This window comes from Martes martes (genome assembly GCF_963455335.1).
Source record: "Martes martes genome assembly, chromosome: 3".
In the NCBI taxonomy this organism is placed as follows: domain Eukaryota; kingdom Metazoa; phylum Chordata; class Mammalia; order Carnivora; family Mustelidae; genus Martes; species Martes martes.
Window position 1 is genome coordinate 146,770,322 of NC_137890.1, and position 27,987 is coordinate 146,798,308.

General features: G+C 37.5%; 1 protein-coding gene across 2 annotated transcripts; it reads left to right on the forward strand.

The window, feature by feature from the left end:
* Positions 1-26,356, forward strand: ARL5A (ARF like GTPase 5A). Of its 2 annotated transcripts, XM_080798366.1 has the most exons (6): positions 1-397; positions 12,805-12,865; positions 13,321-13,468; positions 15,211-15,294; positions 21,460-21,611; positions 24,546-26,356. In XM_080798366.1, the coding sequence occupies exons 1-6, from the start codon at positions 352-354 to the stop codon at positions 24,592-24,594; spliced, it is 540 nt and encodes a 179-aa protein (XP_080654492.1). In that variant the 5' UTR covers positions 1-351; the 3' UTR covers positions 24,595-26,356. The 2 variants fall into 2 exon arrangements, with proteins under 2 accessions (XP_080654492.1, XP_080654493.1); XM_080798367.1 differs by lacking the exon at positions 15,211-15,294 and having other exon boundaries at positions 29-397.
* Positions 26,357-27,987: the final 1,631 nt, after the last annotated feature.

The following is a 27,987-nucleotide window of genomic DNA, read 5'->3' on the forward strand; positions in this document are numbered from 1 at the left end:
GCGTCCCAGCCGTCTCGCCTCTCTCCTCCCCCGCCCGCGTGGTAGCCGCCGCCGCAGCCGCCCGAGAGGAGCTGGGGGAGGACGGTGGCCCGCGAGGCTCGTCGCAGACAACGCGGCGGCGATGTCCGCGAGCCAGGCGAGTGCCGCGGCGGCAGCGGCGGGGCCTCGCACGCGGCAGGGCGGCCTGGGCTTCGGCCTCCCTCCGGTTCCCAGGAAGCGAACTGGCGGCCAGCGCGGGAGCAGCAGCAGTAGCAGAGGCGGAGGCTCCAGCGCGTCTGTTGCCTCCCCTTCAGCCTGAGCCGGGGGAGGCCAGGCGGCCCGGGTGGCTGGAGGGGGGTCCGCTGCCCAAGAATGGGAATTCTCTTCACTAGGATATGGAGACTCTTCAATCACCAGGGTGAGAGGCGCGGGCCGAGGGCGTACGGGTGGGGGAGAGGGTCAGCCCTGGCTGGCGGGGTGTGTTTGGTGGGGGCGGGAGGGTCTCAGAATACTTCCGGATTGTGGGCGGTGCGGTCGCGCCTGGGGTCGGCGGAGGGTCGGGGCAGCGTGGATGCGGGCCTTGAGTCTGTTCAATTCCCACTCCCGAGTTCGGGAATGGTTTCTGTTTGTTTTGTTTTGTTTTTATCTTAAGGGATCTTCTTGAAAAATCCATTCTGCAAATGCACCCATTGCTCCGATTTCGATTGGAGTTGAAAGGGTTTCTTGCCCCATGTCGGACGTCCCTGAGTGGAACGGCCTGTCCTGTCCTGTAGCTCTTTTTCCTCCAGCAGTTGGGTTTGGAAACCACGGAGAAATGCTGGCTCTGGTGAAGGTTATAGGTTATGGCCCGAGCCGCAACGCTAAGCGACAGAGGGTTGCAGAATGCGGAAAACGTGAGGAATCGCTCTTGTCGAATACACACCTCAGCTTATGAGCCCTCCCTTTACCTCCATTCCCCCTCTCCCCCCGCCACCCCGCTTTGGGGAGACTAATGCATCCTGATTGGTGAGGGACCGCTCTCCGTTTTCCATGTTTATATTTGTGTAAGGTTAAGCTTAAGATTATATTTGTGTTATTTAAGTAGAGGCTGTTTGGGGGAGGCTGGATTAAAAATGTTGAAGTGTTAAACTGGAACCATTTGGAAACTTGCCATCTGAAATATTTGTTAATATAGGTAACTAGCAAGTCACCTATATTATATAGGGATGCTTAAGTTCATCAGAACTCAAACACTGCCTCAAAATGCCTATCAGGTTTATTAGAATTTGTTACAAAAATGAGTGTCTAGAACTGAAGAAAGAGGATAGAACTTTAACAGAAGACTCCATAGTCATTGAGATACAATATAGTTAGTCAGGTCCATTTGTTTCTTTTTTAGTCAAGTTGGGTGATTTATCATTTTTGCTATGAGTAACTTAGTTTGCTTTTCTCTCAGGTAAGCAGGTATTGGTGTCACATCCCAAAGTTTTCCAATAAAGACTTAAATGAGTGGTGGCATCTGTTATGTACAAGATATCCCCACTTCTCCTTCATGATCCAGCTGCTCCTATAAGGTGATGGGAGAGGAGCAGAACTAAACTTGTGTATGGTTTAAAAAAAAAAAAAAGTAGTGTAGATCACATGATACTCCGTGGAAGAGCAGTATTTCAAATGACTTTTCTTATATGGGGATTTTTCATAGAGAAAACCAGTTTTAAATTGCACTGTCTCTGGCTAGCTTTTTTTGTTAGAAGAGGGGAAGTGAACCCCAGTAGTTTATTTGGGTCTAGATGTTCTCAGTGTAGAACGCCAGGGATCTTGACTCTGACTGTGGAGCCTACAAATCTTGAAAAGGTAATCTTTAGGTCTCAAGAATGAAAACCTAACATTGCTGTGAAATTGGCGGTGTGAGTAGTAGATAGGATCTATTCTAGTTTTAAGCTCCATAATCTTTGTATTATTTTTAGCGAAGCTAGTATTTCAGTCTTTCAAATTTATATAAATTTATATTGCTTGTCGATTGAACTCTAGTCCTGTAAGAAGAATGAGGTATCTCCACTTTCTGTTTCGAGTTAGTGATAAAATTATTTGTGTTTGTAACTTAAGAAGGAATTAGAACTTTGCCAAAAGCTCCTTGCAGGTAGGTAAATAATGAGGATGTTATTGCATCGTTACTACTAAAAATTGCTAATAACAGTGTCTTGTTGCCTGTATTTTGTGGTTATTTTTGTCTGGACACTTATTTCAGTGTTGGGAAATAGAGGAACTAATGGAGTTAAGTTTTAGAAATTTAGATGTCAAAATATTTTGAAAATGTGAATAAACTATTCTAAATAATGTTGTCATCAGTAGGGTCACTTTTCAAAATATTCACTATTAAATCTAATGTCAGATACTTGGTGGTCTTTTTTTTCTTCTAACTTGGAAATACCATATATTTTATATATTTTATATATGTCATATTTTATATATATCTCATATATTTTATATATGTCAGATGTATCTTGGATGCTTTATTTACCTTCAGAAGATACGTAGCACAATCCTATGTCCTTTTCACATAAACTCTTGGAAGGAAGAATTTAGGGGATTGCAGAATTGGCCATGCTGATGAAACTTAAACCAGACCATATCTCTTTTTTCTGAAACACCTTTAGAATAATTTTAGGTTTAGTGTAGCTTGGTCAAGTGCACAGTGAAAGCTAATTGTATACTGCTCAAACTTGAAAAACCAGAGGTCGCCTCTAGGTAATATTTGAATTCAGTAGATTATAAACTTTCTCCTAGATGCTGTTAAATGCATTATTTAAAGAAAAAAAAATGTTTCAGTGTTCTTAGTAGCTATTTTTTTCCCCTCAAAAGAGGAAAGTGAGGTTCCAATGATTTTTTTTCTGGGCCACATGCCTGGTAAATGCCAAATTAAAACACTGAAGAAACATGTTGCAGATAATTGGTCTTATTAAAGAAGATATTGGTGGGGCACCTGGGTGGTTGGGTTGGTTAAGTGTCTGACTCTTGATTTCAGCTCAGGTCATGATCTCAGGGTTGTGAGATGGAGCCCAGTATAGAGCTCTGCACCAGCTCTGTGCTGGACATGGAGCCTGCCTAAGATTCTCTCTCCCTCGGCCCCCTCCCCAGAGGAAAAAAAAAATACATAAAATAAAGAAGAGATTGGTATAATTTTTTTCTTCGATTTTTTTCCCCCCTGTTGTTTCTTGGTTACTAAACTCTAAGTCTTTATTATATTAGGGCTTTGAAGAGTTGCCAGTTATATATTTTATTTATTTATTTATTTATAATTTTTATTTATAAATAATTTTTTATTTATAAATAATTTATATTATTTATTTTAAAGATTTTATTTATCTGATAGCGCAAGTAGGCAGAGCGATAGGGAGAGGGAGAAGCAGGCTCCCCACTGAGCAGAGGGCCAGATATGGGGTTCCGTCCCAAGACCCTGGGATCACGACCTGAGCAGAAAGCAGATGCTTAACCAACTGAGACACCCAGGCACCCCACCACTTGTGTCTTTTAGTATAGAAGGGCTTATGATCCGTGGTTTATTAAGTATTTTTGAGCACCTATCTGTGCTAGGAATTTTTGTAGGTGGTGAGGATAAAGCAGGGAACAAAACACACAAATCCTTACCTTTATGGAGTTTCATTCTAGTGTGGGGAGACAGAAAATAAGCTAACTTCAACTCTGTAGAAAATAATTGCTGACTTATGCATGGTTAGGGTCTAAGTGTTTTGCAGAGTTGAGTTGATTTAGTCTTTACAACAACTGTATGAGAAAGATTTCTCCCCATTTTACAGAGACGAACTTTAGGTAACTTGTTTAAGGCTCTGCAGTTAAAAGAGATAAGACCTGTGATTTTACATAAGGTCATCTAGTGCCATAATTAGTATTCTTTAATAACAAACAAACAAAAACTGTCTTTGTATACAAAGGATTCACTTTAGCTAAGCTTAGGTGAACTATGAACAAGTTGTGAAATTTCCTTATTGATAGCTTGTATTGTTCTTCTGACTGGTTCTTAGGAAGGGAGTAAGTTATGAATGAATGTTGATGAAGCTATCTGTGCTGCTGGAGCCTGGGGCTGGGAAAGCCACTTTTGCTGTTGCTGTTTTTATTGTATGGAGTTCAGATATGTCAGTAGCCGAAGGGATGGGCTATGACAATAAAATTTAGCTCCAGAATCATCCTTCTTGCATGCTCTGTGGATATGGAACTGGATCCCTCAAATGTTTTTCTGTTGCCAGCTGGTACAATATTAAGCTTTATGAGTAGACGGCATTGGAGGGACATTGCAAGAGGAAAGAGTTTTTCTTCCTGGGTACGGTGCACTTGCAGCAGGTTCTGCCCTGCTTTAAGAGCGTGAACACCTTCTCTAGTGGCTGGCTCCTGCACCTCGTAGTGGTTAGCAGCTGCCAGCAATTTCTAGCACCCACTTCAGTTGAGTTCAGCATGGAGGCCCTCCAGCAAAATACCTCTCAATGAAGTTTTCCCCAACACCCTAAAGGGAGAATTTCCAGTGAGATCTACAGGCAAGTCCCCACAGCTACTTCTTGCTCCATTCAGTGAGCCACAGCCAGGCCCCAACAAGGTCTGCATCTCAGTCTTGGGAGGTGGGGGGAAGCTCCATTTCAGCTGGAGTCTCCTTGTATTTGTCAGTCCCATACTCTTTATTTTTATTAGCCAATCCCTCATTACTTTGATCCTCTTTAATAGTTAATTTCTGTACATTGAATTTTGCAAGTTCAGATTATTGTGTGGTTTCTCTTTCCTGATTGCATCTCTGATTTTGTCATGTCATTGCTTTTCATTCAGCAACCTCTTAGTGCGAAAGAGTTGTTTTTTTCCTGAAACTTCACTGCCGTTGTTATAAATAGCAAGTTAGTTTTCAAACTTTTTTGTTGATGATACTTTTAGATTTTGAAAATGGAATTTTTAATACAAAATGACTTGATCAAATATTTCCTTTCCAGTCTTTGTATCTTCCAGATCTGATTTATTTCTTCCTACTTTATTAAGCACATGTTTTATTCCAGACTCTGCTAGGGACGGGGAGAATGATAGAGAACATGACAAATGGATTTTTTTGCTCTATGTAAGATAAAATTAGGGTTTCACATAGTTTGGATATGAGGTGAAAATCAAGAATCAGAATGGCTCTCAATTTATCTGCCTTAGTATTTGTGGTTTTTGACTTTGGTGTGATTCACAGAGATAGAAAACATCCAGGTTGACAGTGACATCTTTTCATTTAGTTTACTGACTGGTAGTTGGAGGAATATATATATTGACTTTTGAAACCTGGCAATGAATGCAACTGGTGGGCTGCCTGGGTGAGTCAAAAAGAAATGAAACAGAGAAACAAGGAACATTTTCATGACAAAATCGTAAAGTATTGATTGGGAAACTGAAGCCTAAATAAGATAATTCAGAATTCTTTCTAAGCATTGTAACAGTGGGTAGTTGTTTGGCCTTATCTGAGTATAATTTTAAGAATGCTGTGGCATAGATAATCTAAAAGAAAAATAACTAAATACTAAACCTGTGATGAATCACACGCATCAAAGAATTGGAATAGCCAAAAGTTTGGTTACATTTGCCCCTAATAACATTATCTCTTAGTATGCGTGTTCTATTTTAGGTTTTGTGGAGTATTTGTTTTGGAGTGCCTTATAAGACTTTTAGGCTGCAAATTTAGGTTTTGTAAAATGGTAATGGGAGGAATAGGCTGGGGTGGCGAAGGAGCCTAAGGATTTCCAAAGGAAGTTAATACAGTATTAGAAAGTCGGAAAAAATCTAACCCTGTTGTTGATAATAAACTGGCTTTTTTTTTTTTAATTTTTTTTTTAAGATTTTATTTATTTGACAGAGAGAGATCACAAGTAGGCAGAGAAGCAGGCAGAGAGAGAGGAAGGAAGCAGGCTCCCCGCTGTGCAGAGAGCCCGATGTGGGGCTCGATCCCAAGACCCTGAGATCATGACCTGAGCTGAAGGCAGCAGCTTAACCCACTGAGCCACCCAGGCGCCCCATAAACTGGCTTTTTAACATGAGGTTGGCACCTTTATCTTTGAACCTATTACACACCTTAACTGACTGAGCCACACAGGCTCCCCTCTTTCTTTTCTGTTAAAAATATTTTAACTATTTTTAAAGGCCTTATATGTTCAGTACATTAGTTTGCATTCCTTTGATGGACTGTACAGTGTCTTAAGAGTTCGGTGAAATGTTTGCATGTTTATGCATTTTTGGTGACAAACGAATTTTATTGAATTTGTAAAATGAAATACAAGAAAGGTTTGCAGTTTGGAGAATGGTATGACCTGCTTTATTACTTCCCCTATCACCATCTTTGATCCTCTTTTCTCCTGTTTTCCAGCATGCCAGACAATTCTCATTTTGTACCATCCACCATACCTTTTCTCCCCAGTGTGCTTTCTTTATTTCTAGGCACTACTGAAGAACGACTCAGCTGTTTAAATCTTTATCCATCACGGGTTATGTTACCTAATTTCAGCTTACTGATTGTCTAATTGATTCTATACAGTGGCTGTAAAAACCCCATCCTGTCCTCAGCAGGCGACTAACTTGTGTTATGAGAAAATGAAATCCTCTGGTATGAGCCTCTTCCGCCATGTGCTTTTTTCCCTCAGTTTGTCAATGTCTGTGTGTTATTGCATAGTGGTTGTGTTCACAGCAGTTTTATCTTGTTTATCCTGTTCATCTTATGGTCAGGTATGATAAAGATTCTTTCTGGGGCGCCTGGGTGACTCAGTCAGTTAAGCATCTGCCTTCTGCTCAGGTCATGATCTTACGGTCCTGGGGCTGGAGCCCTGCATGAGGCTCCCTGCTCAGTGGGGAGTCTGCTTCTCCCCTCTCTTTGCCTCCCCTCTCCCCATCCTTGCTCGAACCTGTGCACTCTCACTCTCACTCTCCCTCTTCCTCTCTGTCAAGTAAATAAATAAATAAATAATCTTTCTGTAGTTTTTTTTGGGGGGGGGTTCCTAGTTACTCCTTCCTTACACAAGTAGTAGAAAAGTACTGTATTTGGAATCAGGAAGTAAGTCCTATCGGGGATGGCTAAACTAAGGAGACTGCTTTAAAAAACAAAACCAGGTGAGTTTTCACCTTTAAAGCCGTCATTTTAGGAGGCCGGAGAGTTTTTCTACTGTTATATCTGCTATTACTCAAAATACATATTGAAACAGCTTTTAGAATTTCCTTAGAGACAAATCTTTAAATTGTTCTTATCATTTAGGGATCATACCTCATTTATCAGCAACAAGATAGCACCTGTTTTTGCTTGTACTTTATTATGGCTGAAATAATAATCAAGTGGCTCGGGTCTCCCTTTAAAATCAAAATCATCTTCAGCAGTTAAAGGGTTCTGCCACCACTGGGAATGCTCCAAAACAGTGTACCTCAGGCTCTGAAAGCAGTTACAAAAGAAGAGTAGCAAAAGATTTTGAAAAATGTTAGCATAGTTAGAATAACAGTTTAACCTCTCTAAGCGATTAAGCACTTTGTAAGAGAGTGTGCTTTTTTGTATTGGGGGTCTCTATATGTGTTATTTGTACACACACAATTTTTTTAATCACTCTTTATAGTTATTTATCATAGATTCTTGCCTATATTTGTATCATTTGTTTTTGCTCCTATTTTGTACTTTTTAGAATGTGTGTTTTTTTTTTTTTAAGATTTTATTTATTTATTTATTTATTTGTCAGAGAGAGCGAGCGTGAGCACAAGCAGGGGGAGTGGCAGTCAAAGGAAGAAGCGGGACTCCATCCCAGGACCCTAGCATCATGACCTGAGCCAAAGACAGTTGCTTAACTGACTGAGCCACCCAGATGTCCCTAGAATGGTATTTCTCAAATTGGTCAGAGTAATTGTATTTTCTTCCTAAGTTTTGGCAAGTCTGTCTGAATTTAGTCCTGTAGCCAATACAAAGGGGGTTACAAAATGGTATTCCTGAAACTAAAAATAGCTGACATTTTGAGAATGATATATTTTTTAAAGATTTACTTATTTGAGAGAGAGCCATGGTGGAGGGGCAGAGGGAGAGAATCTCAAACTGACTCCCTGCTGAGTGCCCCTGAAAATGATATTATTAAAAATTAGTATTCATATAAAAAGCTAAAAGCTTTTATCTAAGTCAGAGTTTAGGGTAGAGCATGATGTGAATTCTGCTTGATTAAAATGTTCGTAGTGCTTATATTAATAGACCTGAAAAAGGGATAGGCCATCAAAAGAAGAATGCTTAACTTGGGGACATAGAAAAATACAGAGTTAAGGACTGCCATCCCATTTGAAAACTTTTCAGGTGGGCACCTAGTGGGTCCATCTCTTAAGCATCTGGCTTTTGATTTCAGCACAGGTCATGATCTCAGGGTTGTGACATCCTGACTGAGCTCTGCAGTGGGCTCTGCGCTCAGCAGGGTCTCTGCTTGAGGATTCTTTCTCTCCCTCTCCCTCTGCCCCAACTCCCGTGTGCTTGTTCGTTGGCTCTATCTAAAATAAATAAGTAAACCCTTTTTAAAAATAGATAAATAAATCTTAAAACAAAACTTTCCAGGTGAAAAGATGCCTTGCTTAAAAAATTCGGTAGTCTTGGGGCACCTTGGTGGCTCATTCATTGTGTCTGCCTTCGGCTCAGGTCATGATTCCAGGGTCCTGGGATCAAGCTGGGAGCCTGCTTCATCTTCTCCCTGTGCCTGCTGCTCCCCCTACTTGTGCGCTCTCTCTCTCTGTCAAATAAATAAATAAAATCTTTAAAAAAAAAAAAAAAAGATTTTAGTAGTCTGGCCCTGATGTGAAGATGGGTTTATCTACTCATTGTAGCCTCTAAAATACTGCCTTTGATGGGATTCTGTGTTCTCCAAGTAGTCTGATTTTAATTCAGCCACTCTATTACTTTTCCTTAAACTGCACTTGTTAGGTAGTTGTGAACATTTGGTCTTACTGTATGTTACTCATTTTGGTGTTCTTGTTTACATATTAGTCACGTCTGTGAATTGCCTTCTCTGAGTCCTTTCTACTCCAAGTAGCAGGGTTGAGTTTGTGGACCTGGGAGATGAAGGACCGTACACGAGGCAAATTCACCAGAGAAATGTCACCTGATGAGGCCTTTTGGTGGTTATTCAACTGAACTTACCTTAGCATGCCCTCTATATGTTATTAACCCTGTATTTAAAATAAGTATCGTCTTTGTATTTGATCATTTTCTCTGTTCCTTTACCCTGGTCATCTCTAAAGATTAAATAGTGGGACCTGCATTTTTTTTTTTTTTAAGTCAGGCGAGGCTGCTTTATTTTTATTTTTTTAAAAGATTTAAAAAATCTTTAAAAAAGATTTTATTTTATTTGCCAGAGATCACAAGTAGGCAGAGAGGCAGGCAGAGAGAGAGGGGGAAGCAGGCTCCCTGCCAAGCAGAGAGTTGGATGCAGGGCTCGAGCCCAGGACCCTGGGTCCATGACCTGAGCCAAAGGCAGAGGCTTTAACCCACTTAGCCACCCAGGCACCCCAGGACCTGCATCTTTAAAATTATTTTTAAGTACCTATATGAGAGAAATGTGGTCATGTTCCTTTAGAACCCTGCTGGTTGTAAGCTGCTTGCCCTTTCTTAAAAGAGGTGAGTGATTGGATAAAATGGACTGTATTAAAATTTTCTATTTACTTGATCTTCCTATTTTTGTATAATGGGAGGAATTCCCCCTCCGTGGTAAATGACAACTATTTGGAAAACCTCTACCATCTGATGGAAAAGGCTTTCCCTAATGATATCCTTACTGTGTGTGACATGTTAAAATCCTCTACTTATTTATTATTTATATTTATAATCCTCATTATTTTATAGAATGAACATGAATGAATTCAACATTTATTGAGTACCTTGTACCAGGAAAAGTTGTAGTTACTGGATTATAAAGATGATTAGCATGGGATCTATACGCTTGAAGGCTGCCTCATTAAGCTTTGAAGATTAGTGTATGTGTAAATAATTATGACAAGTGCTATGTTAGAGGTATTGTGGAAAAGCATGAGAAAGTGATTTTGGGGGGAAAACTAGATTTAAAAGATTACTGGAATTCCCTAGAAGGAGAAGTAGAAAAGGTAATTTCAGCTCAGGGAAAAACTAAGTAGAGGTAGACGAATGTTTGCTGTGAAGAAGATGTGTGGCTTACGTAGAGAGAATTGCTTGAATTTCAGCTTAGATACCTGCTGGTAGTGGTGAGAAGTGGTGAGAGATAAAGCTGAAGCCTGCTCATTTATGACTGTCTTATATTTACTAGGCTGAGAACCTGTGCCTTGTCTTCCTGTCAGAATGGAGAACTGTCATTTATAGGAGAGAGGGCATATGCAATTTGGGGGGTGTGGGAGAGGGAGAGAGAAAATCTTAAGCACAGACACGTTCCTCAGGGGGCTCAGTCTCATGACCCTGAGATGATGACCTGAGCTGAAATCAAGAGTCAGACACTTGAATTTACTGAACCACCCACACGTCCCCCACAGAGCTATCATTTAACTAAAGTGGTGTTAACCAGCTTTGTAGTGTAGAACAAATAGCAACAGTAGAAAGGTGGATTGGAGGCAGTCCACGTAGGGCAGATTTTTTTGTTTTGTTTTTGTTTTTGTTTTTAAGATTTTATTTATTTATTTGACAGAGATCACAAGTAGGCAGAGAGGCAGGCAGAGAGAGAGAGGAGGAAGCAGGCTCCCCGCGGAGCAGAGAGCCTCATGCGGGGCTCGATCCCAGGACCCCGGGATCATGACCTGAGCCGACGGCAGAGGCTTTGTTACACTGAGCCACCCAGGTGCCCCTAGGGAAGGTTTTATAGTAAGAAATGAGGACTACGGCTAGCACAGTCAGAAGGTTCAGGATATGTTTTTGAGGGGGAATATATAGAACTTGGTGACAGATTAGATGTTGGGGTTGAGGGAAAGACTGGATAAACTCCAGGGGCATCTGAATTCGTGGTTATGCCATTAAATGAATTAGGTACGATAGAATTAGAAAAAGATTTGAATGTTGGGTTTTGGATATGTTGAATGGCACTGTGTCTGTCCACTAGGTAGATTGGAGTTGAGGAGAGATTTGGAAACATGGATTAGGAACTGTCTTTCTTAGTGGTTGGAACTGCACATATGCTATCTTGATCATTATACAACACAGAAAGATAGGTATTGTTGTCCCTGTTTTATAGTGAGGAAACTTAGGGTTAGAGAAGTAAGTAATTTTCCCAAGATCATGTAATTACAGATATTTTTCCATAGTGCTGTGCTAACCACTGCTATGTAACAAACCACTCCTAAATGTTGTGACTTAAAGCAATAATTTTTAATTATCTCTCATGGTTCTATCATTTAATTGAGCTCAGCTAGGAAGTTCTAGTTTGGAATTCTCATTTGGTTGCAGTTGGCAGCTGGAACTAGAGTCATCTATAGCTTGACCTGGCTGCATATCCAAGATGGCTTCTTTATTTGTGTGTCTGGCATCTCATCTGGAAAGGCTGGATCAGCTAGGGGCAACCATGGGGTGGTCTCTCCCCACAAGGTGAGGCCACACAATTAGTCTAGGCTTTCTCACCTATATAGTGGTTTGGGGATAGTAGGACTTGTTACACTGGTGTCTGGTTTACTCCAGGGGAAGTTGTCCAAGAGAGCCAGGCTGTAGCTGCAAGGTTTGTAATGCTGTAGACTTGGAAGTCACGCAGCATCATATCTGTTACATTTTGTTGGTTAAAAGTGAGTCACAGGACCCCTCACATTGACAGCGGGTCAGGAGCGAGGGAATACTGTACCGGGGGCATGAATATCCAGAGGCCATCTTTGGAAATGAACTTCTTCCACACAGTGCTATCTTTGGAATAGTGTTTAGATAGAGTGGAAATAGATGGGTCCTGAGAATGCCTTGCTAACATGTGAAGAGAATGCAAGGAGACAGCTCTGGGAAACAAATGTGGTGTTTTTGTTTTTTTTTTAAGATTTTATTTATTTATTTGACAGACAGAGATCTCAAGTAGGCAGAGAGGCAGGCGGGGGTGGGGGGGAAGCAGGCTCCCTGCTGAGCAGAGAGCCCGATGTGGAGCTCGATCCCAGGACCGTGGGATCATGACCTGAGCCGAAGGCAGAGGCTTTAACCCACTGAGCCACCCAGGTGCCCCACAAATGTTTTTGAAGGAAGACCCAAGGAAGAGGAGCCAGTGAGGAAAAAAAAAAATACCAAGAGATGGAGGGAGAGAATTTAGAGAAAGTGGTGCCATAGAGGCCAAGGAGGAGGATAGTCACTGCCACCATAGCCCTACATCCTTAGATTTGGTTGTTATGTTAGAACAGCTATATTAAATATACTCAGATAGTTTTTGATTACCTATGATGGGACCTGGCCTTCTGCTACCAGATTTAAAGGCTGACTTTTTTTTTTTCTTTCTCATTTATCCTACCTCACATATATACATATATGAGTTGATGCCTAAATTTCACAGTTAGAACTTAAATGGTGTAGTCTAGTGTGAAACATTTACACTTTCAGTCATTTGTAAATTGTGATTACATTTGGGATACTTTTGTGAGAGTAGACTTCCATATACTATAAAGAATATAGTGTTTCTGGCTTCCTAGAGAAGTGAGAGTTCTCTGTGTAGAATGAGAGCGTAGGACAGTGAAATTAATGGCACACTTCTGCTGGTCTTGCTAGGATATTCTTTTGAGTTCCAGAAAGGTAAAAAGTGCCATGCACTGAACTATAACATAATTGGAAAGAACGGGTAAAACGGGAAGTTTAAAAGTTTTATACTTTTAATTAATAAATGGCTGGTGTTTTCTTTATTTCAGAGCACAAAGTTATCATTGTTGGGCTGGATAATGCAGGGAAAACTACCATCCTTTACCAATTGTAAGTATTCACTACTTTAAAATTTTTATTTTATTCTTCACAGTTATTTTTTCTGCCTGGGTGATAACTTGATTAACAAAAGCAATAAAAAAATTATGTGGAACCTAAATTAATTCTGTAAGAAGGCAGTTTAACTATAAAACAGGAGCCAGATTTAAGCAACTGTTTCAAGAGAACTAGGAATTTATATGACCTAGAGTATGTTCACTTTTTTTTACTTGTGGAAAGTAGAGAAATACTATTTATGTAGTTTCTGGGAATGAATCTCGAGTATTTAAGATAGTTCACTACCTGGTCCCATCTCTCTTTAAACCCTTAACTCACGAGTTAGCAGAAAAGGGTTATTTGGGTATAAAAAAGAAAAACTCATGCTCATTTATCCCTTGATTGAAAAATGCTCAAACATTCTTGCCTCTTTGCTAATTGTAATATATTTGAACTTTTTTTCCCCTCAGTTCTATGAATGAAGTTGTACATACATCACCCACAATAGGAAGTAACGTAGAAGAAATAGTGATTAATAATACACGTTTTCTAATGTGGGATATTGGTGGCCAAGAATCTCTTCGGTCTTCTTGGAACACTTACTATACTAACACAGAGGTAATGTTTCTTAATGTACTAAAGCTTCTAGGAGCGGAATGCTTGGGAAACAATATCTAGGTGTGAACTCTTAGGTTAATCTTTTTGAAATATCCTAGTATGGTAATAAAAGTTGAATTTAAACATAGTGGAATCTTTGATTCCCTGTTTCGGGGTTATTATATACCTACTGCCATTGAACTTCTGTAGGGAAAATTGGAATGAGGGGGTGATCAGTTAGTCTGATTACGTATTGATCCCACAACTTATCTTCAGTAGTTGTTTTTACAATGAGAACCATCTCATAGTTCACCATTTCACTTCTCTCTTACTGTTTATTTTTGTAGGCATAGAGAAAATCCTAGTTAAATGAGAGGGTACTGGAGGATTGGATCCTGGCCAAACTTTAACTGTGTATGTTCTTTAATGCAGCACAGTTGCACATGAAAGAATTTTTTCTTTTTGGTTATAAAGCAGTTTAGACATAATCATATGTTTTTATTTACACGTTATTTCCCAAGAGGAAATTTCAGATCTGTGACATTTGAGAGCTTTACTGTATCGATCTTACAAATTGAAAGGCTCTGACAGTCATTTTTGTAGCGCAGATTATAAGGTAATAAAACTCCAAATATATATTAAAATGAATATTATGTCATTAAGACCTATTAAGTATCTTTAATGAGTTGATCCCTTAAAACTTCACTAAGCCTTTGATCATGTGTTTTTGGAAAAGGAAAGATACACATGGTTAGTACTTCTGTGTGTAATGCTACAGGTGTCAAACTTAGGACAACATCTTAAAAATTAGGTTTTATTAAAATGCCTTGGAATAGAACTGGTTTTATATTAATAAAGCCACATACCAGTAAGTATCAAGTGAGAATAGAGGGAAGGTAACTGTTCTCATCTGCCATATGGTTAATGAAATCTGAAGAGTAGAAAAGACCCTGAAAATTAACAGTGGTTTATCTGGAAAAGAAGAGCTAGCTCTGAAAAATAAATAGTGCATGTAAATTTTAAGCAGTCAGAGTTAACTTGATGGCATCACTTGTGCCAACATAAAGTGACTGTTTCTGCTCCCTTTTCCCTTGTGGTTTTTGGTGCTCGTGGAGGTCAGGAAGAGGTGCAGTGTGGCTCAGTCCTACCTGGCTCCATTAGGAGTCTCATTGCATCTTCTGACAGCATTCCCATCATCAGTTCAGGAAAGAGTTGTGCTTGCAGGCAGCAGGTGCCGTTTACATAAAGAAGAGAGCAGGGTTTTAGATACGGGTTTATTCTTTCCAATTTGTTGATAAAAATTGATCTGTCACATTACTCCTATATCATGCCCTTTTTTAGCATTTCAAACTGATATTGATAAATACCTGTAGGAATATTTAAAATTTAGCATCATAATGTATTTTTTTCATATTGACTTGGGTGCACATAGATGGATGTAGGCTCATTACCATTCAGGATATTAATTTAGAAAGGAAACGTGTTATATATTTGTTAGACTATTAACAATATCCTAATAGAGTGTTACCATCGTATTCTCTTTTCTCTTATTTTCTCTTAAATATTAGCAAATAATACTTGAATTAGAAATGGATCAGACCTTTAGGCTTCACAATGTATAGTAGGTATCTCTGGTTTTCCAGTAATACCATACCATAAGGTTCTAATTCCTTGATATTTGTGGTCTGTAAATCAAATAAGTACTTTATAAATTTTATAAATATTAAATTATGTAATCACTAATTTTTTTGTGATTATTTTAGTTTGTAATAGTTGTTGTGGACAGTACAGACAGAGAAAGGATTTCTGTAACTAGAGAAGAACTCTATAAAATGTTAGCCCATGAGGTAAGTAGGATTCTGGCTTACATGTGTGTTGTGTTGGGAGGAGAGTGTTCTTTCTTTCCTTTTTTCTCTTTCTTTTCTTTTCTTCTCTCGCTCCCTCCCTCCCTTCCTTCCTTTCATAATTATTTATTTAAGTAACCTCTACACCCCGTGTGGAGCTTGAACTCACAGCCCCAAGATCAAAAGTTGCACGCTCTTCCGACTGAGCACAGCCAATTGTGCTCCTGTGTGTAGTATTTCTGTCACATTTGTTCTTTCTGCTTTGTCATGACAGTACTACTCCAATTTTTATTTGTTTATTTTTTAAATAAACTTTAATTTTGAAACAATATTTTTAAAGTACTGTGCCCAACATGGGCCTTAAATTCATGACCCCAAGATTAACAGTCACATGTTCTACCAACTCAGCCAGCCAGGCACCCCTACTTCAAATTTTTTAAAAAGTTACTTACCGGGGCATCTGGGTGGCTCAGAGGGTTAAGCCTCTGCCTTCGGCTCAGGTCATGATCTCAGGGTCTTGGGATAGAGCCCCGCATTGGGCTCTCTGCTCAGTGGGGAGCCTGCTTCCTCCTCTCTCTCTGCCCGCCTCTCTGCCTACTTGTGATCTCTGTCTGTCAAATAAATAAATAAAATCTTTAAAAAAAAAAAAAAAGAGTTACTTACCTCCTGGCCATTCCTGCTTTATAATTTTGATGCTTGCCAAACTGGAAGTGTATCTGGAAACAACGGAAAGATTGTAGAATCAATTGTAGAATTTTATTTCTTCTTTCCTGGATTAATTTGGTCTGGAAGTTTTTCTGGGTGAAAAGATCTAAATTGGATTGCATTTTGCATTTTATATAGATTAATTATACAGAAGGTTATCACTAGAAATTAATTTTTAAAAAAAGATTTTATTTGTCAGAGAGAGAGAGTGCAGACAGGTGGAGCAGCAGGCAGAGGGAGAAGCTGGCTTTCCGCTGAGCAGGGAGCATGATGTGGAACTAGATCCCAGCCCTGGGATCATGACCTGAGCTGAAGGCAGATGCTTAACCCACTGAGCACCCAGGGTCCCAGGAAATGAGATTTTAAGATACATATTTTTTAAAGATTTTTTATTTGTTTGAGAGAGGGAGAGAGAGGAGAGCGTGTGCACATGATGGAAGGAGTGGTAGAGGGCAGGGGAGAGGGAGAAGCAGACTCCCTGCTGACATGGGGCTTGATCCCAGGATCCCAAGATCATGACCTGAGTAGAAAGCAGATGCTTAACCAACTGAGTCACCCAGGTGCCCTGGAAATGAGATTTTAAAATCTCTTGGGCACTTAGGAAGTCTTGATTGTAACTCAGTTATCAGACTAATACTTAAATGTTGTTGCTCTTAGGTTTCTCTGATACTGTCCCTTTGACTAAAGAAAACTATTTAACTAGCCACATTTTCTTGGTCTTTGAGAAATATTACTGGTAGCATAATTTAAAAATTAAATAAACTAAATAATATAGTTGGTACTGATAATATTAACTATAAAATCATATAATACTGTGGTAGCAATTGATTTTTTTTTTGTATGCCTTTCGTTATAGGTGTTACTTTCTCAACTCATAGGTGGAAATAGAAAAATTAGTATTTAGATATATATGTAATTTTTAATTTTAATGGAATTGTAACAAAGCTTAAGAAAGTTGGGATATCTTTTTGGAGTGCCTGGGTGGCACATTCAGTTAAGCATCTGACTCTTGGTTTCTGCTCAAGTTAAGATCTTTGGGTTGTGAGATTGAGCCCCATGTTGGGCTCTGCACTTGGTGTGGAGTCTGCTTGGGATTCTTTATCCCACTGCCCCGCCCCCCCCAAGTAAATAAATAAACCTGAAAAAAAAACTAGATATCTTTGTAATGACATTTCTTTTTTTTTTTTTAAGATTTTATTTATTTATTAATTTTTTTTTTAATAGAGGGAGAGAGTGAATGTGTGAGTAGGGGAGAAGGGCAGAGAGAGAGGTAAAGAGAAAGCCCAGGCAGGCTCCAACTGTCAGCTTAGAGCCTGATGTGGGCTTAATCTCATGATTCTGAGATTGTGACCTGACCCAGAATCAAGAGTTGATATCATAACCAACTGAGCCACCCAAGCACCCCTGAAGTTCCTGTTTTCTGTGCAAGGATCACACCCACCATGATGCAATGTCCCATTTTGGATTGATTCTGGCAGCTGTATTAAACCCCTTGGATTTTCCTTTTTTTTTAAGTACACGTTGCTAATCATGCATTTAAAAGTTTTGATTCTAGTTTGGGAAATAAAAAGCTATGAAATAGGTAGAAAACTAAGGATTTTTTTTTTTTAATTTTCCCTTTGTATTTTACACCGAGGGGTTATTGTTGTGTACACCAAAGGGTTATTATTGTTTTATGAAGACTTATGAAAAAGCAAAATAAGACACAAATATATTTGTCTTTTGGCTGTTTTTTTACTACCTTAAACAGGTAGCCTCCTCCTTTGATTCTTATTCTAATTTGCCAATATGTAGCAGGATCAAAGAGCCCAGTAGTAGGACTCAAACAAAGTGGTTGAAATTTACTAGCTGGGGGTATTAACTTGAGCTGGTCACTTAATTTCATCTGTTATGGATGTTACCAATCTTTTATGGGTTAGTACACTAAGGCCCAGAAAATTAGTGGCTTGATTTTTAAGAGCCAAGATTTGAATTTAGGCATTCTCATAATTCGGGCCCTTTGTTAAGAAATAAGGCCTCATTGGAAAGTGAGAGACTGAACGGGGAGATTGCCAGAGAAGAAAGGAATTATGGACAAATTTGGGAGCTAAATTAAGCCATCTAATAGGGTCAGGAAGAGCCAAATCGGCAGTTTTGGAAGGGCAAATGGATCAAAGAATGAGAATGTGAGTGAAAAACAAATATTGACATGGATTTAATCAGGTGTTTCATATATACTGTAGTAACCAACAAATCTTACTATCATCACTAATAATGCTTTACATGTATTACTGGATATGAAACTATAAAATGATTTTAAGTATTTCTGAATGCTTCATTTTTTTGAAGATTTTATTTATTTATTGGAGAGAGCATGAGCACAAATGTGGCAGGAGGGGTTGCAGAGGGAGAAGCAGACTCCGCACTGAGCAGGGAACCCGATGCAGGGCCCCATTCCAAGACCCTGGGATCATGACCTGAGCTGAAGGCAGACGTTTAACCCACCCAGGTGTCCCTTGAAAGCCTCATCTTAAATGAAGTGCAAAACTTTGAAGCTCATGAATTTTGAAATAGTCCCAAACACAAAAGTATAGATGAAGTTTTATTTGGAGTGACTCAACCTCTAGGAATTATCTTCACAAATGAAGCTTTGAGAAACAAACTGACAATTGCATATGGCATATGGAAGATGCTAAGTGAATGTGTCTTGCATGTGCTGCTGTTCATAAATGAAAAAATATTTTTAGACTCTTAACAGTAATCTGTAATAAGTAGGAGAAAGTTCTTCAAAGTTTGGCTGATGTATAAAAATCACCAACGTTCCCCTTCTACTTTGATCTCTTACTAAGTCAAGTTGATGAGCAGCCCTAATCTAGTATATCTTTTTTTTTTTTAATTTTTATTAACATATAATGTATTATTTGCCCCAGGGGTACAGGTCTGTGACTCATCAGGGTTACACACTTCACAGCGCTCACCATATCACATAGAATCCAGTGTGTATCTTGTCTGTTGTTGAAATGATGGATAATTGGTCCTGAGGTTATTCAATAAAAAATAAAAGAAGATTTTCGTCTCTTCCTAAATACTCAGAAATAGGAAAAATAGCTGTTTGTTTTTTTTTAAAACAAGAACCCTGAATTAAAAAAATTAAGCCAGTGAAATCTAGAAAAATTAGATACAGTATGGGTTTTATTTTGAGACCTTTCAATAAATAGCTTTATTTTTTATATTTTCCAATTTTCAGTCTAGGTGCTTCTCCAAATTCCATCACCAGGAGTGATTAGTATAGATTACATGCAAGTAAAATAGCATAAACAATGTGTTCTAACTTGTGCCAGGTATTTCTAATGTCAGAAATGTGCTCTTTGAACATGCCAGCATTAGCCGTCCTGACCTATATAAGATTTCAGCTTACTCTAGCAAGAGATACTGAAACCGGGAAGATAGGAAGATAGGAATTCCATTCCATGGAAAGTCCACCTACTCAGTGATTCAGCCACATATCAACTATTGATAAGTGTTCTGTTTTCCAGTTAGGATAGGAAAAAAGTATTTGATCCTTGATAATGAAATATAGTAGATGTACTGGTTATAGCCCATCTCCTCAGCTTTTTACCTTTTATGTGGACAGGTGAACTGAACAGAGGTGAAATAAATTGAATACAAAATCTTAAAATTCTAGAGTATCCCTCTTTGACCATGCTTTTCAAGTAACTGTCATTAACCGTGGTAGCATAGCTGCCATCCTGCAGAGGGCGCTGTAACTAAAAGCCTGTCTTGATTGTTACATAAGACATTTTGCATAATTCCTTTTAATCAAATAGAAAATTTATTACTTATATTTTTATTGACGTCAGAAAAAAAATCAAAGAAATTATTGAAGCTCTGTTCTCACAGAGTAAAATAATGTGGAGCAGTGTCAATTTGTATATACTAAAGACTTTATGGTTTTAAACACATATACACATGATTGAAATAAAAATATTCTATAAAAATCCCTAAGAAGAATGATGTCATTCAGCACAGTTGAGAAAACTTGCAGGCACAGCACTAAAACTTTAGTTTTCTTAGTATCTCTTTGTGGGTGTATATATACAAGTTTATGAAAGTTTAATCTACCAGTTGAATGTGTCCATCATGGGTTCTTAATTCAAGATCCATGAGTGGAATTTAGGGTATCTCTTATCACCCTTTAACATCATATATAAATCTTATATGTATCTTTTTATGAGAAAAAGGTCCATAATTTTCAATAGATTATCAAGGAAGCCCCTGGCTTTAAAAATGGGAAAGGGGAAGTACCTACGTGGCTCAGTGGGTTAAAAATGGGAAAGGGAAGGGTAGGATAGAGTAAAAGGAGATGAATAACCATTGGACTGCTTTGTGAGTAAAACATTAAACCGGTCACTTTGGTAAAGATGACCCTCATTTTCCAGGCAGTAACTGAACTAACTTTTACTGACTGTTTGTTACCCAAAGCCAGGTACTGACCTGGAGTGTTTTTCATGTAGTAGTTCATTCATCCAAACCACATCCCCAGGAGGTAGGTGGTGGTCTCAGGATTATATTATAAATGAGGGGCAGCAGCTATACTGGGAAAATCTCAGTTCAAACCTTCTTCTGTTATTCAGTAGCTATATGACCTTGTATGAGTTACTCACTGCTGGGTCTTAGTTTTCCTCATCTATAAAATGGGAATCTTATAGGCATCTTACTAGGATTTAAGAGATTTTGTTTGGAAAATGGTTAATATAATGGGTGTCTTATTCAGATTAGATAATAAATGTTAGTTATGAGGAACAAAGTCAGAAAAATTAAAGAATTTGCCTCAGAGGCAAAGCCTAGAAGTGCTAAAACTATCTAATTAGGAAACTTGATAAACTTAATGCCAATTCAAAAGGGCCCTATTGAATATTCAAATCTAAGAAATCTTCATGAATAAAGATAGAGGACCTAGGTCTTAGAAGAATAGGATGGGTTTAGGATAGCACCTTCCAGCTGAGAATTAAAGTCTAAGGCTCTCAGGCATATACTGTATATGATGAATTAGTTTGTTTCCTACGCACTTGGAAGGTACTGGCTTTAGGTGTGGGTACCTAAAGAAAAGATTGAGGTAGAATTTTGAAAAACTCTTGAGTGCCATGCAAAAAAGTAGCTCTTAGCTATGGAAACTTAGTTTTGGGTTAGGGAGAGGGGTAAATACATATTTGAAGATATGGCTGTTAACTGTAGCACTTAGGATCATTAAAAAAATGTAATTTAGGGCTGTAAGAAATATGTCAATCCTTAAAAATACAGAAGTGGGTATTTAAAGTGAATTTAGTTTTAAGTTTACTGTCCATCAGCATAAGAGCCGTGAGATGCTTTTATGTCAAGTAGTTGTGGAATTCCAGGTTAAAAGATCAAAAGTATTCAGTTAATTAAGTTGGAAAATCTATAAATAAAATGCACTGGTCTTTACAATTTTGTTTGCTCCTGTAGGACCTACGGAAAGCTGGATTGCTGATTTTTGCTAATAAACAAGATGTTAAAGAATGCATGACTGTAGCAGAAATCTCCCAGTTTTTGAAACTAACTTCTATTAAAGATCACCAGTGGCATATCCAGGCATGCTGTGCTCTTACTGGCGAGGGGTAAGAGGTCTTCTTTTTGGAAAACATATTTAGTTTAGAAACATGTATTTCTTCTTAAAATGAATAAATATTTAAGGCTACCATGTATAAAACAATGTAAGGGAGAGATGTGACACATAGTCCCTCTCTGTAATTAGAGAGTTTCTAGCTTGGTTCTGTAAAGAATAAAATATAAAACATATATGTAATACATGTAAACATACCGAACTAATCCATGTGAACAAATAGAGGACAGAATGGCTGTCGGAATTCAGAGGAATAGGAGTGTCATAGAGAGCTGGACAAGTCAGGAAACAGTTCTGGTACTGGTGGTGGATCTTAACACTGTAAAGTCTTGTGCCTTGAGTGCTTTCCATACAGTGTATCATTTAGTTGTGGTAACAGTCCTGTGGACTGATTGGTTTTAATTTACATTTTATCCATAAAGAAGCTGAACTAGAAAAGGATTCAAGTGTGAGACTAATTTGGGGATACTCATTTTGCCACCAGTGTAGTCAGGAGGGGGTTTTTACACTTTAAAAAAGGGGGCGGGGCTGAAATTGGAGAGAGTTTGGCACAAAGGTTCCTGGTTTGGGAAGGAAAGGTAGATGCCTACAGTAGAATTTTGCCCTAGTCTAATGCCCAGAGATGAAAGGATTTCAAGAAAGAAGTGGTTTGTCAATATTGTCAAATACAAGGTCAAGGATCAGGAGGAGGGAGAGAGGGCTATTAAGAGAGGGAATAAAGGAGGTTAGAAATAGGATAAAAAGCTGTAAAAGAGGTGAGCAAGTTAAGGTTTTCATTGTAGTTGTATTTCCAAAATATGGTGGATCTATGTATTTAAAAGCAATGAAAAATAATTAAATTGGAGATGAAGATTCTAATTAGAGGTCTTGAATTTGAGGTATAGGAAAGAGCAGAAGCTCGGGGCACAGATAGGTAACTTTAGTAACTTATTTTATTAGTTCACCTTCACCATGTTCTTGAGGAGGAGAATTTCTTCCACCTCAGCTACCTCATCTGTTTCTGCCCCAAGCTTCTGGTCTTGCCTAACATCAGAAGAACCTCAACCCCAAATTTAAGACCTCTGTGAAGAATCCCTCATACGTGTATTTAAAAAGCAGAGAATAAAGAATTAAATTGGAGATGAAGCTGAATCTTAGTGAAATAGAAGTCTCTGTTACCTGATTACAGACATTTGATAGAACATAATTAGAACCTCAGAAAAGCAAATATGTTGTTTAAAAAAAAAAAGGTCACAGGTAATACCCATTGTCTACATACTAATTTAGGTAAAAATATCTTATCCATTACATATTTTTGTCAAATAGTTGGATACATGTTGATATAGGTATATCTTTATATGTTATATTTGTCTACCAAAGGTCTTTAAACAAAAGCACTGATTTTAATATTAAATTAGACAACAAAAAAGATCATGTAGGATTGGCAAAAGATTTGACTTAAATACTTGGAGTAATTGTGTGGAAATAGATCATTAGTTGGCATAGATACAAACCCTGGCAGTTTCATTTTTTTAAAAGAGGAGATCAGTGGATGATGTTAATATCTTTCTAATTTTTTATTTATGTGGGCTTCCCTCTCTAGTAGTTATCAAGTGGAAATGTTTGGTTTTGGAGAAAATAATTCCCTTTGTATTAAGGGAAGTATTTAATCTAAGCATCATCTAAGCTCTGGCCACCTTGATCTAAGCTCTAGGTTTTAGTATTGGTTGGCATTTTGACTCCCACTTCTGCTGTTTGCTACTGTCTTTTAAGCCTGGATTCCCTCTTGTAGTGTGGGAAGGGTTCTGCTTTCAGGATTGTAAAGATTAAGATCATGGATATTAAGTGCTTAGCACAGTTTCTAGTTTGCTGTTAGGTAACTGCTGTTCATTTAACATTTTGGACTTAATTTATTTGCCTATTATTTTGCACCATTTCCTATCAGTAGTTTAAAAGTAAGGAATCTAGTAACAGTAGGGAAAGTATGAGCCAACATCAAAATAACCATTTCTTTATCTCATTGTCTTTTCTTCTTTTTCATCATCTTTTACATTTTTAGATTCATACTGCCACAATAATCTGAGTTCTGGTGTTTTTTAATTAAATAGTGGTGTAGTTTATCATATCTATAAAAGCTCCTCATAGAGAATAGTTAATATTTTATGACAGTCTTGTTTTGTTTCAGTATGTACAACATTTTCCTCTCTCTAAACATTCAGTTTTATTATCATAGTGAAATCTCTTTATGTTTTGTGCTGTTTTCAATTACAAATTGTTCTCTAGCAACCGGTATTAGTGATTAAGAGATTTTATTCCCTTCAAATTTGTAAAATACATAGATGTAACATACATATTATTATATGTATACTTTGTTTTACCACCTCAACTATATATTTGGTTTAACATCCTGCCGCTTTTATTTCATTTATATCATGAACATTTTATTGTACTGTAAAATTGTCTTTGAAAGGAAGTTTTTAGTATTTCATGATATCAGTGTTCTATAATTTAATTTTTTTCTCTATTTCTGGGTGTTTAAATTTTACTTTTACCTATTAAAAATGCTTTGATGAACAGTTTTATACATCAGCCTGTCCTTGTCTCTTAGAGTTTTTTAGAATATATTTCTAGAAGTAGAAAAAAGGTATTAATATTTTAAGTATTTCTGATACATATTGCCAAATTACTTTCTGTGGGTATTCATTATATAATTATTGAGTTCCTTTTATCTCTCAGGCAGTGGTCTAGGCCCTAGAGACTTGACAAAACCCGAAAAGCATGGATGTACTACTCTGTATGAGAGTATGGCTTCACCACAATAACACCAGTATTGAATATTACTGATTTTTTAATCAGTGTTTTTTAGGAAAATGAAAAATGATACCTTTTAGTTTGTTGTTCCTAGCTTTTTAGTTGAGAATTTAATCAGATGATTTTATATTCTTCATAGATTATGCCAAGGACTTGAATGGATGATGTCACGACTTAAGATTAGATGATCTCTACTGACCTCTCCTCATAGACTTTGTAAAAACGAAGTGCTGGACTTTACCTGAAAGCTGCAAAAATTAATGGTTTAGATATATTTATAATAAACTGATTTAAACTTTTTCTATCAGAAGAAAAATTAAGACCACTTATTTGAAAACAATGAAGTCTCACTTTCCAATCTGCTTTCTCATTAGTTCCTTCCAAAGCAAGGTCTTTAAAGCTGTGATTGCCATTTTTCTCATAATGAATCCTCTCAGGACATTGTGTAGCCTGTGGTAAGTACAAAGGGAGAAGAAGACATTTTTCACTTTAAGAGCTTTATTATCAGTATAACCCTCCCTAGTTGAATGTGTATTCTCTTCGTGTTCCATTAAGTCAAAATACAAATCAGCACAGATACTCAGTTTCCAATACTTTAAAATGTAATGTTAATTATGAGAAGTATTTTGCATAAGGTTGTGTGTATTGTGTATATACCTCAAATTCAAGTTTATGGCTTTGATTATGTTCTAAAGAAAAGCAAAGAACGCAAAAAGTAATAATATCCTTAGTTAATGACCATAATGAGATGAGTACTGGCATTGCTGTTAAGTGCCATTTTGTGCTTTCCCCCTGTGTTCTCTGTATTGTACTAACCAACCCCCAAAATCATTGGGCTGCTCTTAAAAAAAAAAGAAAAGAAAGAAAAGGAGAAAGCTCAACAGTGTGTACCTATTTTTTGTTGATCAAATTATATACATGAAAGCATGTAATCCAGCTGAGTGGAGTATCTGCAAATTTTTGGCTTAATATTATGAATGGACAGAATTACACGTTGAGCAATTATCAGATTGGTTCCTTTATTGGATCTATGCCATCTAAATTACTGAGAAAATTGTTAATCCATTAATCAGTCAATCATTAATTGTGATTAAAATTATCAAGTGATTTTTTTTCCCCAACGTTAATGGGAAGCTGTTGTGTAAAATGTCTGCCCAGAGAAGTATCACTCTATAAATATTAATCAAATAGTTTACCTATAGTCTTCTTAAGTATTGAATTATATGTTAAGCATTTAAAGTGAGTTTGAGATGAAAAGTAAAGCTTATTTTGTAAACAACAAAGTTATTTCTTAATTTGAAAATTTCTCATTTTAGGAATTGGGATAGTTTGAGATTTTTGTTTCTACATGTTTCCTTTTATCTTCCTAACACCACATGAATGCATTGACTATTATAAAATACAAACTTTTATGCTTTTAAGAATTTGGTTTAAAAGTTGAACAACATGATAAATCATTTTTACAAAGAAGTAACTTGGCCCGAAATGTATTTGCTTAGGATATATTTTTTTTTCACTGAAAATGGAAAAATAGATGGTTGAAGGTATTCCTGTTGTAATTTCTGTTGTATCCTAAATGTGTTCAAACGTATTTTTGGGTGCTCTCTTTGTATATGTTTCATGCCCTGAAAATCTGAAGGCTGACCCAAACTGGCATGTTGTAGAATATTGAAGAAAAGAAGTAACTACGTTTAATACCAGCCTTTAGGATTTCATGCAGATTTTGATGAGGAATCATAGTATATATACCACAAGCATTGACAAAACTTGGAAAGTTTCTTTCTGTAATATATAATATACTCAATATCTAAATCCAAGTCAGGCATGGGAGATCAGTGTTTAACAGTGGATGTGTTGTGTGTTATATTACAATGTTCATAATGCAGGTATAACATTTTAATATTTGTCAACTTGCTTTTACAAAAGTAAATTCTAAATTACTAAACTTCATTCATATGTTCTTAAACTTTTTCAAATCACTATTAGTAATTACTTGTTTTATATTAAAAACTCCCATAAAAACCTAAATCTGTTTTGCAGATGTTGCATTTTCATCAGAGATAAATATTCTGTAAAGTAGTCCAGCAAATTCACATCTACCCTTTTTATCTTTTCATTTGAATAATCACAGCTTAGTCCCGTGGGTTGCTGCTGCCTCGGTTCAGCACTATCTCAGCAAGCTCCCTTCTCAGCAGGGTGCTGGCTAGACTTTATTCTTAGTTGAATGTTTAAAGTGTGCACTACATTGTTAACAGTTGGTTTAGTGTGGGGGTGACTGACATGGCATCACGAGAATGCATGAAATCGTATACCACATTTATAAAACGTGATTTTTTTGTTACATTCTCCCTTTCTAGGTTAAACATTAGAAATAAGGTTGTCCCTATATACTTGTACATAAAACCAAAATTACAATGAGAAAAAATTTTAATTCATGTATGACTGTACATCACGATAATTTTAACAGTATTATTTCCAAATACGATGGAGAGCCTCATGAGCAGTCATATTGGCGATTTATATGTAGTTTCAGTAGAACTAAGCAAAGGGCAGTGTTTTTGGTTTTTAATATGCTATTTTGGGTGCAAACAGTCATCTTATTTAGAGTCATTGTACTCACCTCTGAAAAGAACAAATCTTCATACCTCTGTACCTGTGGCTGGATTCAGATATCCTTGTTTGTTACTCACGTTGAAACTCATATAATTATTCTTGATAATCTTGGTAAAAGTAGCCATATGCTATAAGCATTTAAATATGTTTAATTTTGTGATAATAGCATTTACAAAGTATATCTTACACATTATATTGAGGAGTCTAGTTTGAAAATTTTCTGTTCTCTCTTCTTTGGTTCTTAAAATGGGCAAAGAATACAGTGAAGGCAGGTGGTTTGGGGGACAGTGGGAAGTGGGTATGACATTTTGCCTTAAGAATAAAAAAAGTGCTTTAGCACTGCATACTGGCATTTTTAATGCAGATAGTTAAAGTGATTTTAGAAGTGTGGTGTGAAATAGAAGAGTTTCTGTTTTCTGGCCTTTATGAAGTGCCTAGTAGGTAATTAACAGAAAAGTACAGGGAGCTTGAGGAAAGGCAGGAAGTCCCTGAGATATTTTTTTCTTTTTTGTCTGAGTGTATAGAATTAAGATGCCTAGAAATTGCATTCTGTTGTCCTCTGTCTTGTAGGTAGTTAAATTTCTTGGCTGTGACCACAGCAACCACATACAGTACAGACAACCTCAAAATCTGTTTGTATTAGTGTAAATAGAAAAACTGTAAACAACTTTCTAGTTTTCTCTGCAGGCATTTTTGGGAATGTATCTGTAGTGTGTTCTACTTTGTATCTAGAGGATAGCAGTACATCCCAGATTTTTCTGTCGACTTTGGGGTGGTCATCTCTCAATTATCCAGTTGTATCCTGGCATCAGTCCCTCTTTCAGAGCTGGGTAGAGACAAGGTCTCTTTGCATGACTTAACTTTGACCCCTCCCAGATATTTGAACAAATATCTCGAACTTCTTGCTGCAGATCAGCTTTGCCATAGCTCAGCCATCCCTTGCTCCCCTGTATTCTTCATTCACCATC

Excerpts from the sequence above, each read along its gene's own strand:
- ARL5A (XM_080798366.1), top strand. The coding sequence starts at position 352 with ATGGGAATTCTCTTCACTAGGATATGGAGACTCTTCAATCACCAGG. Across the intron at positions 12,866-13,320 it reads ACTACCATCCTTTACCAATT|TTCTATGAATGAAGTTGTAC; the intron begins GTAAGTATTCAC and ends TTTTCCCCTCAG. Across the intron at positions 15,295-21,459 it reads ATAAAATGTTAGCCCATGAG|GACCTACGGAAAGCTGGATT; the intron begins GTAAGTAGGATT and ends TTGCTCCTGTAG.